At 41.4% G+C, this 14,028-nt stretch overlaps 1 protein-coding gene across 4 annotated transcripts in view; it reads left to right on the forward strand.

Annotated features, from left to right (window-relative positions):
- The window catches only part of LOC309536629 (protein argonaute-3), a 68,380-nt gene that overhangs the window by 34,737 nt on the left and 19,615 nt on the right, over positions 1 to 14,028 (forward strand). For all 4 annotated transcript variants that reach the window (XR_014221683.1, XM_082230766.1, XM_082230765.1 and 1 more), the window contains 8 exons: positions 300 to 447; positions 4,349 to 4,468; positions 6,400 to 6,522; positions 6,706 to 6,839; positions 7,718 to 7,902; positions 8,519 to 8,678; positions 10,401 to 10,491; positions 11,756 to 11,950. Coding sequence is in view for 3 of the 4 variants with exons in the window: in XM_082230766.1 (XP_082086892.1) it covers positions 300 to 447; positions 4,349 to 4,468; positions 6,400 to 6,522; positions 6,706 to 6,839; positions 7,718 to 7,902; positions 8,519 to 8,678; positions 10,401 to 10,491; positions 11,756 to 11,950 (1,156 nt within the window). In the remaining variant the exon portion in view is untranslated. The remainder of the gene's footprint in view (positions 1 to 299; positions 448 to 4,348; positions 4,469 to 6,399; positions 6,523 to 6,705; positions 6,840 to 7,717; positions 7,903 to 8,518; positions 8,679 to 10,400; positions 10,492 to 11,755; positions 11,951 to 14,028) is intronic.

Below are 14,028 nucleotides of genomic sequence, written 5' to 3' on the forward strand. Positions count from 1 at the left end.
ATTATTGTTATTATTGGTTTCTATTGATTTATTGGTTTCTTTGTTGCTCATATAGGATATTTTGGTTTTTTTTAATGTTTGATGCTTTGTTGTGTTTTTATATATATTGTAAGCCACCCAGAGTGGCTGGGGAAACCCAGCCAGATGGGCGGGATATAAATTTTAAAAAGTTATTTATTATTATAAGACTGACATAAAATAATGTTGTGTAACTTCCAGAAAAATCACTTAATTTTTTTTCCAGAAGGCAGTTAACTCCCTCAGTTCTCCTCTGATTAAAACTCAATTTCTCTTTTCAGTTTCCCATTGCAGTTAGAAAATGGTCAGACTGTGGAGAGAACAGTAGCACAGTACTTCAGAGAAAAATACAACCTGCAGCTGAAATATCCTCATCTTCCTTGTCTACAAGTGGGACAGGAGCAGAAACACACCTATCTGCCTCTTGAAGTAATTTATTCAGAACACTCTTACTTTGCATAGCCAAAAAGGATTTACCAGATGTTTTAATTGTGTGCAGTACAAGCAGTTTGCCAAACTTTTTATATAAAGGAAAGATTTTCTAGCTTATTTTTAAAAAAAGTTAAAGCTTCATGTATACATTTTAAAAAATACACCCATTCTCTACAGCCATGCCTGCCATCTAAGAATAACTCCATTTATCTGATGAAATGAGCTTTAGTACATGAAAGCTTATGCCATAATAAACAAGCTAGTTTTTAAGGTGCACACAGGACTCTTTATTGTGTTCAGGGCATGTGTATGTGTGTACGTTACAAAACTAGCTTTCAAATATTTATTTATTTAAAAGCTTCGCATTTAAAAATATTTAAGTGGTTTATAAAAATACAGCATAAAAGCGACTTCCGGGTTGGTGCCTAATGGCGGAATTCCTCTGATCGGGAGGAATTTGCCCCTTGGGAATTTGGGTCTGGCCGCCACGGCGAAGGCGGAGACCCGTAAAAATCACAGGCGGGAGAAGCCTGTGAGCATGGGATTTGGCGGGCACCTTTTGCGCCTCCCCTACTCACGGGGAAACATGGTTTCGGGGGTCCAGAGTGACGTGGGGTGAGCGGCGCGGTGCTTCGAATCGTCTGCTTCTTCCACGGAGCGAAGCCGCATAGCTGTTGCTGGAGAGCACTGACTTTTTCCTGTGGACAATTTGACTCTAAAGTAATTACCCGTGAGTAGAGCTGAAGTGGGAGAATTGGATTTTTAAACATTTAATTTGGCATCGAAACGGGGAGGTTCAATACAGGAAGTCTGCCTCCCCCTTTTGTAAATAAACTGAAGCAATGAGGCTGCAAGCTGAAGTCTTGGAAAGCCTTCTGTAAAAGACTAAATTTCCATCGGCAAAAACATTAAACCCCCCCTTGGAGACAGGAGAAGAGGGGGGGAAGTGGTGGACTGAATATGCCTGTAGGAGAGAGCGAAGAGTGCTAAAATACCGCCACTCTGACCCTGGAAACGGGCTGCTAGCAGGATTGATGTCTTTTGGAATGTTCATTGACAGTGTTTAGAACGTTCACTGACAGTTGGCTAAACAAGAGAATACATTGTTTCTACTGTCTCCGGCTGTTTTTAAAAAAAGTAACTGAAAACTGAAACTAACTTTGGATTACTGGAACTGTGTTTAAAAGAGGACATTACTGACTAATACAAATAGAAACTGTTTCCCCCTAGTGGAAGCTTTTAAAACTGGTTGCTTTACAAGAGCTGGGCTAGGGGAATTTCCAGCTGCAAGTTAAAACTGTGAGACTCTGGGATTGACCTTGAATCTTTTAAGTGTTATGGCAAATGGAAAGGAAAAAACAGACCAACAGACTTCGGCTGCTGCTTCTGTACCAGTACACTCGAAACCAAGAGGAATGTCGACAGAAGAGGCCTTAGCGGTTGCATTAGTGAAGATAAACGATTCGCTGGAACAGCTTCACAAGAAAACAGATGTGATAAATGTGAAAGTGGACGCTGCAAATATTAAAATTGACTTAATTGTAGAAAGTATAAATAATCCGGGACAAAAGGTGAATACCAATACAGAAACCATCCAGAAATTGATACAGGAATCTACTTTGATACGGCAAACTGCGGATGAAGCCAGGGAGAAAGTCGTTGCTGCTGAATGTAAAGCAACACAACTGGAGAGAGAGAGAGAGTCCCAGCCCTACAGAGGCAACCTGATGAACATAAGTTGACACCTGTTATGATTGAACTTAAAGAAAAACAGACAAATTTGAGGACCAGAGCCCTACCTGAATTGGAAAAGGATAGCTTGACAGAGTTTCAGGAGGAGACAGGACTAACATTGGTTGAGAAAGAGAGGTATTTGGGGGTTAGCGTGACTGCCAAAAATGTGAATCTATTTAAGGATAATTGTGAAGGACATTGGATTGAAGAGAAGGGGGATTTGGAAATATGGACAAATTTGAAGTTGTCATTGTTGGGCCGAGTTGCTGTGGTGGGGATGAGTGTTGCTGTGTTGCCGGGGATGTTGCTTTTGTTTCAAACATTGCAAGTTTTGGATGGGATGGATTGTTTCAGGAGGTGGCAGAGGGATGTTTCCAGATTTGTTTGGCAGGGCAAGAAGCCTCGAGTAAAATTTAAGATATTGACTGATGCCAAAGAAGGAGGTGGACTTGCCCTGCCAGACCTTAAACTTTGTTGTGAACCAGCTGCTTTTTGCTGGTTGAGAGAATGGCTGCTTCTTGAAAACACTGAAGTGTTGGATAATGGCAGATGAAGTTGATGGACTATATGGAATTGGCGGAAATGACTGGCAAGATCCGAGACCAGGGAGAAGAGTCGGTGGAAGGAGACTGGAAAAAGTTTAAAGACTATTTACAGAAATATGGTAAAATTAATGAATGTTAGAAGAATGTTGGGATGAAGTTATATGGCTTTAGTAGAAATGTTATAAGGAATTAAGTATAAATAGATTAATAGAATATTAAAGGAAAAAATAAGGCTAGAATGTGTTAAGATAATTGTAGGATAGAAAACAGAGGAAGATGGAAAGGAATTGCTGAAACAATTAACGGAAGTGGAATACAAAAAGGGAGGTGTGAGGAGGTCGTTGAAATAAGTGAATGAAAGATAAGATATTGAAAATATTTCAGGTGTTTTAAACTGTTTTTGTTTGTTTTTGTTTTGTTTTGTTAGTTTAATGTGTTAGTGTTATGTAGTGTTTTTGTATTGTATTGTTCTTTTTATTGTTCTTTTTTGTAGTGTTTAAATGGTTGGAAAAGTAATAAATATTATTAAAAATACAGCATAAAAGCAATATAAAAACAGATAAAGCAATATAAAAACTGAGATGCAAGTGTAAAAATGGAAAAAGCAAATCGAGTAACATCAAGATCTAATTTTATGGATCAAGGAATGTCTTGGCAAAAGGATATGTTGTTTACAAGACATCTGAAGCAACTGATGAATGATGATTTATGTATGGCGGGGGAGAAGGCATTCTAAAGGGAGGTGACAGTTATGGAATGCACCTGTTTTCAGGTCACTACCCAGGGTGATGCTCGGTAGGATTTGGTGCAATAAAATGCCCCCCTGCACACTGCATTAAATAATATTGCTGAAATGAGGAAAGTTTGGGGTAAGTAGGTTTTTGTGTGGAAGGATTGCAAGCTCTAGTCACTTCAAGAACTGGCTCTGACTGGTGGATTACAATGAACATATGAAGCTACCTTATTCAGTCAGGTTGTTGGTTCATCTTGCCCAGTATCGTCTACTTTGACTGGTGGCTCCTCTTCAGAATTGCAAGCAAGAGGCTCTTTCCCAGCCTTGCTTCTTGTTAATCTTTCAGCTGGCAATGCTAGGGAATGAATGTGGAACCTTCTGTATGGAAGGTATGGGCTCCGTCAACTTGTCATAAGAACATAAGAAGAGCCTGCTGAATCAGGACAGCAGCCCATTTAGTCCAACATCCTTTTCTCACGAAGGTAGAGAAGCCTAAGGTAGGCCTGATGGCAGGATCTGGGCCCAATAGCACTCTTCCCACTTAGGATTCTCCGCTGTTGGTGTTCAGAAGCATACCTCCACTTTCAGTGAAGGTAGAACATAACATTGCTAAACGTATTCAACATGAATTTGTCTAATCCTCTTTTAAAGCCATTCAGTTTCTCCTATGCTGAATCTTAGGAAGTTTGATAACTTTAGGAAAGCTTTAGAAAAGCTAACTTTTGTGGAAACATGTACTGCACTGAGGTTCTTACCACATAGGAACACTCACATTACTAGAAGACAGTTCTAAAATTGCTTTGGCAGGCAATATGCTAGCTTCATAAATGATTCCAACAAATTTGTTTAATGTACATCATTAGACTGACATGTTCCATTTTTGCAGGTTTGTAACATCGTGGCAGGCCAGCGATGTATCAAGAAACTAACAGACAATCAAACATCAACCATGATAAAAGCAACAGCAAGATCTGCGCCAGATAGACAAGAAGAAATCAGCAGATTGGTTAGTTTGCTTTTGAATCGGAAAGAGGACTTGTGTACCCTTGAATGTCTAATGAAGATAAAACACGGCCTTTCCTAGTTTATTCTTAAATCCCACAGCCTCCTTTTTGCCATTTTCTCTGCTTAGTGTTGTAGAGTGTGTTGCTGCTGACTTCATAACAGTTATCCCCACCTTTGAAATCAATTAGTGAGGACAAAACTTGGGTTAATCTGCTTTGTACATGAAAGTTAGTGTAACATTTATCTCATTATCTCTGCATCTTCAAGACCTTTAAATACCAAGACCTATGGCTAATTTGTTTCTTCTAACCTTCAGTAAGATGCTTTGTATGTTTTTTCATTTGCATGAGAAAGTTGGGTGTGATTTGCTCAAAACTGTCTGGTGGGCCAACCTTAGAGGCCTAACAGGCCTAATTAGGCCTATGGCCTGTAGGGAGTGAGTACAAACCTGGAACTATGCAAGCCAGGCTATAAATGTTATATGCCCTTGTGCAAAAGGGACCTGTTCTGGAAGGAGCTGTACTCACCCTGAAGGTGTAGATATAGAGCTTAGGGGTACTTCTGGCTCAACTGCTGTGCTCAGTGGTGCACAGCATCTTGTAGCAGGTTTGGCTGGTGATCCAGTTGCAACCTTGCCTGCACAGGGGTAACTTAAATTCAGTTGTCTATACTCTAATAATCTCTAATTTATATTTGTTGTTGTTGTTGTTTAGTCGTTTAGTCATATCCGACTCTTCGTGACCCCATGGACCAGAGCACGCCAGGCACTCCTGTCTTGCACTGCCTTCCGCAGTTTGGTCAAACTAATTTATATTAGTGCAATGCATTAAACATGGGACTGCCATTGAATACTGTTAGGAAACTGTAGAATTCAGTGACCATATTCCCAAATGGGACCAGCAGGTCTGAGTTTATTAAATCAATTCTGGCCCAACTGCAGTGGCTACTGATTAGTTTCTGGGTTCAATTCAAAGTGCTGGTTTGGACCTATAAAGCCACCATCCTCAGGACCCCAAAGTCCACCTCTTCCCACTTGAACCAGCTGAGACCCTGTGGCCCTCAAAGATCCTTCTCTGTGTACCTCATCTGAGGAAGGTGTGGAGGGTGACTAGATGAGAATGGGGTTTCTCACTAGTGGTTCCCTGTTTGTGGAATGCTCTCCACAAGGAAACACACCTGGCACCTTCATGGTCACTTTTTAGGTTCTAGGCTAAGATGTTTGTATTTAATTCTGATGATTAATTAGCCAGTAATTAGCTCATCCTTCGGTAGGTATGGGTAGGATGTCTTATTCTATTGTTTGATGAACATTTTAGGAATGTTGCATTGTATATAATTTTTTAATTTGGCTTTTAATTTATTTTACTTGTTTGTATTTCATCTTGCTGTTAAGTTGCTTTGAGATTTGTTTTTTCTAAAGAGCCTAACAAATGCAATAAATAACAATAATAGTATGTCATTGTCTATTGAGGCTTAGATTGAACTTTTGGAAGAAACTCTGCTCATATTTAGTTGTAGGTGCTTTAGATTTCTCTTAAGAAAGGGCAGCTTCCCCTCAAATGGAGCATGATAAATGTGCTCTCCTTGCGTGCCACTGGTCTAGGAAATTTGCATGCCTTAATTTTGCCAACCTTTGAGCTTCAGCCTTAAGGGCATAGCATAGTTTTTGGTGAGCAGCCATCTTTAGTAAGTTTTTAAGCATCTTCAAATGAGGTATGAATAGTAAATAATAGTGGAAATTTTTGCAAATGGCTTGTAATTTAAGGCAGCCAAGTCTGTGTTGAAGAATCACAGAAGGACCTTGTTCCACATTTGGAATACGTTGTTTACTTTTGACTTAGAGGAGGAGAAAGGAATTGAACCCTTAAATTAGCACTTCTGCAATAACAAATGTATTCAATATGGCTGTTTTTGGTTTCACTTTTATGCCAGGTGAGAAGTGCTAATTATGATGCCGACCCATTTGTTCAAGAATTTCAGTTTAAAGTCCGTGATGAGATGGCTCATGTGACAGGGCGTGTGCTTCCAGCTCCCATGTTGCAGTACGGAGGGCGGGTAAGAAACCCTTGTTTGTTTGCCTCCTGGTGTAATATTCAGATGGGATTCTAACTTTGATTAGTAGCTCTTCCCTTCGTAGAACCGTCTGAGTTTAAGCATCTGTGGAATGATTTATTGATGCACATATTGTAAATTACCAGTACATTAATTTAATTTTTTTCTTCCCGTTTATTTCCATAGAATCGAACAGTTGCAACACCAAGTCATGGTGTGTGGGATATGCGGGGAAAACAGTTTCATACTGGTGTGGAAATCAAGATGTGGGCAATTGCTTGCTTTGCAACACAGAGACAATGTCGTGAAGAAATACTGAAGTAAGCCACCTGTTAATGAGGCAGTGAGCTGTTTCTCCCTTCCTTCCCCTGCCCTCATGTTACACAGTTTTTTTTTGCATGGTAGGTCACCGATTAGAAGAGGGTATAGGTTTTGTGCTTCTGCCTTAAAATCTGTGAAGCTGTCCAACCTTTGCTGCTGACATTGTTCACAAATGGGATTTATTTACCCAAAAGCTGCCTTGTTGCTGACAACCTGTTTTTCACATCTTTACTTTTTGGTTTATGATTGAAATTCAAGGGGTTGTTTTGACATTGTGGCAAGGAGGGACTGAGTGAAGGGTTAAAGACGTGAGATGGGCAGTAGCACCTGAGCAGGACAGTTTCTGGGGAGCTGTTCTCATTTGTTTTTCTTCAGCTTTCTCGAGCTGTTCCACCTGCTGTTCCGCTGTGCTGCAGTTGCAATGTCTTGGAGGCCATGCCAACTTAACTGCAGCATGACAGTATATTTTAAGATTTTATTATATAGTAAAACAGTAACCACTGGCCACAAACATTGGCCACAAAGCCTCTCCTTTGTGTGTAGTTTCTCCTTTAGCAGCCCCTGACAGCCTTATGTGTGGTTAAAAGCTGTGCTGGCAACGCTTTTAATCATGTGTAATGCAAACCAGTGATCAACAGGAACTTGAAACAACATTTTAAATGGGCTTGAGAGTGGTACCATCATAACCATAAATCTTGTTGAAGGCTCTCACCACAGAAAGAAGTAGCTGGAGGGAGAAAGTATGTGATCTGTGCACCCAGAACTTTAGGGATTGGAAGAAAAAGGTATTCAGGGTTTTTGGGGGGTGGGGTATGCTTAGTTTCTATCGGTGGGTGTTCATTATTCCTCCTTCAGAAAGCTTTCCATTTTTTGCCAGGGGTTTTACAGACCAGCTGCGCAAAATTTCCAAGGATGCAGGAATGCCAATCCAAGGTCAACCATGCTTCTGTAAATATGCACAAGGTGCCGACAGTGTGGAGCCTATGTTCCGACACCTTAAAAACACATATTCTGGGCTCCAGCTCATCATAGTTATCCTACCAGGGAAAACACCAGTGTATGGTAAATAAATATTAAAGTTGTATTTTGGTTCAGCTTGTGTTTGATCGCATCTGTTTTCAAACTTTCAAATGGCAATCTTAGCATAGCAAGTTGCTGTAAGAAATGGCCAGTTGGACATGCAACATAGGTCAGACTTGTTGTATGTGTCTTGCTATTTTGTGAGGCTGAAAAATAGACAAGCTGGAAGAGGGGGAAATGTTGTTCAGGATAAGATAAAACTCTTGCCTGGAAGGAGAGCTTTGCATTCATATTTGCAAGGAAGGAGAAACTTTTGTCTTGGGTTTTCTTTCTCCTGTTGATCTCTCTCATTCTAGCTAAGCTTCATTGCTTTCCTCCCTATTAGCTGCTAGGGAAGATTAGCTCCATATGAAGAAAAGCAGATCAGCTCCTCTTGTCAGCATGAGTTCAATTCTCTCCAGTTTTCTTTGCCTATCAGGAGGGGACCTCATTCTGTACTGAAGATATAGAGTTGTGCTGCTTTTTTAATATTGTACCTTTCTCTTGACATCCTGTGCATTGGGCATGACTTAGTGAGCTGACATTGCAGGGACAGATTTTAGAACTGTGCTGTGGTGTAAAATATTGAAGTCCCTTCACATCAATGCTTGTTTCTCAGCCGAGGTGAAGCGTGTGGGGGACACACTTTTGGGGATGGCCACGCAGTGTGTTCAAGTCAAGAATGTCATAAAAACATCTCCTCAAACCCTCTCTAACTTGTGCCTAAAGATTAACGTAAAACTGGGAGGAATCAACAACATCCTTGTACCTCATCAGCGGTAAGAATCCTACCTTAATGTTAAGGCAATTGTCAGAATTGTGTACTCTGTAGAACTTAAGGGAATTGCTTTCCCCCCCCCAGATGTGGCATGAAATGACCAGTTGGATTGAGCAATTAAAAACCACACTGATTGGCATAAAGTGTAACAGAGAGCACTTTAAGACAATCAAAATGGTTTTTAATTGCAATTGTTAAGTATATATAGTCATAACTTCAGATAACAAGTGCCATCTGAGAAAATGTGTTTCTCAATTTTCATACTTGGGGAATGCCTCTTCTTAAACACCTACTGCAGCATGTACATGCATAATCTAAAACAGGGATGGTGGAGAACTATGGCCCTCCAGGTGTTGTTGAACTTCTAATTATCCCTGACAACTGGCCATGCTGGCAGGGGTTGATCATATCCAGAGGACCACAGGTTCCGACAATCCTCAGCTAAAGGCAAATTACATTTTTCCTGCAGAGCTATTCTTCCATATTCAGATTTAATTTATTGAGTTAAAGAATCTTAAGAATGTGATTTTTAACCAAGTTATAGCCTTACTAATGTTACGTGCTTGATTTGATAGCCAAATTAATTTGCTAAAGCAACATTAGTCATCACAAAAGTACAGTCATACCTTGGAAGTCGAACGGAATCCATTCTGGAAGTCAGTTTGACTTCCAAAATGTTCGAAAACCAAATCACAGCTTCTGATTGGCTACAGTAAGCTCCTGCAGCCAATCGGAAGCCCCGTCGGACATTTGGATTCCAAAAGAATGTTTGCAATCTGGAACAATCACTTCTGGGTTTGCAGTGTTCGGGAGCCAAAACGTCTGAGTTCCAGGGCGTTTGGGATCCAAGGTATGACTGTACAGACATAATTAATAATTGTATTTTTTGTAGCTGTTATCTTATTGAAAACTTTAATAAGAAACAGGGTTTGACACAGCTAAATCTAAGTGATTTGGGGAACTTTATAATTTAAAATTTTGATAATTTGATAACCTTAGATGTTCTTGATGGTTTTGTGTTAATCATATTGTAATGGCAATTGGCTGTAATCAATAAAAATCTGACTGATTAGATTGCAAAAATAAATAAATACATGCAATCAATTTGAAAGGTACATTTTAGGAGATTGGACCCCATTTCGCAGGATAATTTTTGTCTGATCCGTCCGGATTGCTATAGCAACCATATCCCTTATATATAATATGATTATTCCTATCATCCAGTAAGTAACAGTTTTTGTCCCCACTATTCAAAGAATAAACTGTACCATGAATCAGTTTCAAAAACCTATCCCTGAGGAATTATGCAGTGAGCAGTATAATTCACAGTGAGCAATATTGTCCACCTCGCTCTGGCCACACGATTTGAGTCATCAGCTCCAGTCACAGGAATGTGAGACTGACTGTAAGATGCCCTCTGACTTGCACATCTTTAGTAAGCCCATGTATTCAGAGCTTCCCTGCCTCCTACAGCAATGTGGAGTGTTTGTTTTTATTTATTTTAAGTAGAGGAAGTCTGGTACATCCAAAATCTGCTATGTGTTCTAAAAAACTAAACTCTGGCATTTTAATTTTCTGTATGAAGATTTCTAGACTCCGTGGATGCATTTCAGGAATAGTTGCTTACCTTCTAGAATGTGAGGTGCATAGTCTAGGACCCTTCTGAGGAAGGCGGTAGATGAAGTTTGGGTTTGAGGTTGACGTGTCACCTTTTTTTTTAAAGACCTTCTGTGTTCCAACAACCAGTGATTTTCTTGGGAGCAGATGTTACTCATCCACCTGCTGGGGATGGAAAGAAGCCATCTATCGCTGCTGTGAGTTGCATTCACATTTGTGTGTGCCCCCCACCCAACCTTCATTGAATCATTGAATACCTTAGTTATGAGAGAGAATGTTCACAAGGATTGGCTGCCTTAAATAGGCCCCTTGTCTCTGTCTCATTAGTTCTCCCTGCCTCCTTTTGTGCTTAGTTTTCTGATGTAATCAAAGCATTCCCTAATACAAAATGACTGTTGCTTGGGGTTCCAGGGCTAACCATGCGCCAGATGGAGCATTATTATGAATCAGGCAAGGTTCAGTTTGCACATATGTAATGCTGCACCATGTTTTAGTGCTCTTTGCACAAACAGGAAGAAACCAAAGCAAATCCTTGGGCTTTCACACTACCCTCTCCTCTTGCACAATGAGGAAAAGGACCACCTTCCTTTATGGCACACTGTTTGAAAACCACTGCACTAAATCATCATTTAGTATTTTCAGTGAATGAAGCCAGCGTATAGATAATAACATTGCGATAGCTGTGAGAAGAAGGCAGATCTGGATCAACTGGTATATATCTGATTCATTTGCAGTTGATCAGCAAGGATTTCTGACTCCCCATTTTTTAACAAAACCAGCAGCAGCAACAGAATGAAGCCCACCACCCAACAAAATAATACTGCTGAAATGAGGAAGCTTGGGGTAACCAGAAATAGATTTTGCGTGTGAAAGATCTGGGAGGCTTGGTTTGGCGCTGATACTCAAAACTGTTGGTAGACTCAGAATTAGGCAGTGGAAGACAGGAGTGCCTGGCGTGCTCTGGTCCATGGGGTCACGAAGAGCCAGACACAGCTAAATGACTAAACAACAACAAGAAGAACATGTCTTTTACACCAAATTCTAGTTGGTGGATCTTGAGGTTACAGTAAAAACAAGCAGATTCCACAAGATCTCTTAACCCATGCATTAGGATCACCAGTGCTGTCAGATTCAGTTTTGTCCAAGTGGGTGTGTTTGCTGTGTGTATGTCATGAGAGCTCCACTAGATGTCTATGACAAATTAGCCATGCATTATTCACATGGCAAATGAAGCACAGTTGTTTAGACCTCAGTGGATAAAACTTACTGCATTCTTAAATGTGGATGACTTTCCAAGCTTTTATACAGCAAAATTTAGTAATAAGCGGTTTTCACAGCTTTTCGCAACTGTCACTCTCTGAAGGCTTGTGCTTCCTGTTGGGAAAAACTATTTACGCAGATTAGAGAAAGTGTTGTCTGTCTGGAACGATCATTTTTCTTCATGTGCCTCTCTTGTTTTAGGTTGTAGGTAGTATGGATGCCCATCCTAGCAGGTACTGTGCCACAGTGAGAGTTCAAAAACCCCGCCAGGAGATCATCCAAGACTTGGCCTCCATGGTTCGAGAACTTCTCATCCAGTTCTACAAGTCAACACGCTTCAAGCCGACACGGATAATCTTCTACCGTGATGGAGTGTCAGAAGGGCAGTTTCGACAGGTGTTTATGTCCCACAACTTTTACCATAAAAGGGCCCTCAGAGCAGATTACGGCGCTTATAAAACTATTTTTACAAGGATCATAATTTGGCCCGCAAGTCCATTTCCCTCAAGTGACACCTGATGTAACATGTGATGTCATGTGTGTGGAAGGGACAACATGACTGCAAAGAAGCTGATAGTTCCTTGGCATTTTAATTTGGCAACAAATGCAAGGCTTGGAGTGTAGCTGATCCCTTTCAGAAGCAGAGCTTGAACACAGCGCTACTCAGCTTGATCACAGTGGCTTCAAGTTTCACTGTGATCAGCTACACTTCAGAGTATCGGAAACTTTCAAGTGTAGCCAGTCCAAGAGTTGATGTCAAACTCTGCTTTGATTCCCTGGGATTTTCCTTGGCAGCACAGCTTGAACTTCAAAGGAAAAATGGGTCACCTGATGGTCACCTAAGGTTCTTGAGAGGTGGGTGCTCCTGTCAAAGTGGGAATACTTAGAAAGGTGGGCAGTTCAGAACTGGACCCTTCAGTCAGGTCCTAGTCCCCCACAGAATTCAGTGGCCAAGTTGCATGATGGTTTGAGAATATAACACCAATCCTTGCCCTACTGCACTGGCTGCCACTTAGTATCCAGGCCCAATTAAAAGAGATGGTTTTGACCCATAAAGCCTTAAATGGTTCTACCTTTTAAAGACTACCTCTCCCCATATGAACCAATCCTGCAATCATCCTCTGAGGCCCTTTTGTGCCTCCTCTACAAGAAATCCGGAGGGTGGCAATGTAAGAATGGGCCTTTTCTCCAGGGGCTCCTCATTTGTGGAATGCCGTCCCCAGGAAGGCTCTTCTGGAGCTTTCATTAGGCTCCAGATGAAAGCACTCCTCTTCTCCCAGGCCTTTGGCTAATTAAACAATATATTACTTTTAAAACTGCCAGGGGTGGGGATTGTGTTTTGTTTGTTAAATATTTTTGTGTTGTATACTGTAAACTGCCCTTTGATCCTTACATGAAGGGCTGTATATAAACTTAATAAATAATAAACTCCACTTTAGATATTTTATATAGCCATAATATGTTCTAACATGTTTGGTTGAACTGGTCACAGGTCTTCTGACCCTTCCAGGTCCATCTCCCATCTCCCTTTATTGCCCTTAGCTCCTTGGGAAATCATGGAGATGGCTGGAGTCCACTAACTGGAAGAGGGCATTAAAAGCAATCGTGCTAGTCACCAGGCCATTTATTCTTTCCAAAGATCAGCCCAGGACTTGTGTACACACACACACAAACACACACACACATGGTTACTCTGGGAAGCCTGCAAGTAGAGCCTGAAGGCAACAGTCCTCTTAGTAATTGGAGTTCAAAGGGTAACCTGGAGGTCGCATATACTATCATTAGCACAAATTAGTAGATCTGTCCTCTGTGAATCTTTCTAATCCCATTTTAAAATTGTTCTTGATTCTGGCCATCATCACCTCTTATGGCAGTAAATTAATTATGCACCATGTGAATTACTTGATTGTGTCTGGCCTGACCCTCCTGCCAATTGGCTTTTCACAAAATGTTTCTCAGTGTCTAACAAATCTAAACCCCACCTTTTGACGTCATTCCACTCATATATTGAGACTCCTTAACACCCCATGCCCAGTGGTCTTGCACATGAAATAGGTAGCAATTAGGAGAATTCTATAATAGGGGTTGTAGGTTGCATCACCTTACCTAACAGCGTAAACTTACTTGCAAAATTTCACTTCTGCATTTCCCATTGTCATTGCTGCTAGTATGCACTACAACAGTGTTTTTCAACCACTGTTCCGCGGCACACTAGTGTGCCGCGAGATGTTGCCTGGTGTGCCGCGGCGGCGGCGAGGAGAGGCCGGCCAGCGCGGGGCTCTCGCCGTCTGCCTGCCTGGCTGCCTGCGAGCTCGGCGGGCAGCGCCTCCATCCGCAGCGCCCGCCTCGCGGCTCTCATCTGTTTAACCTTGAAGTCCCCCCCCCCGGCGCGCTCTCCTTCCTCGGCGCTCCAAGTGGCGCTCCGGCTCCGGGGGGCGGAGGAAGAAGCCCCCGGGCTCCGGCGTGTCCTCCCG

Source organism: Podarcis vaucheri, assembly GCF_965113315.1.
Source record: "Podarcis vaucheri genome assembly, chromosome: 7".
NCBI classification, from domain to species: Eukaryota; Metazoa; Chordata; class Lepidosauria; order Squamata; family Lacertidae; genus Podarcis; species Podarcis vaucheri.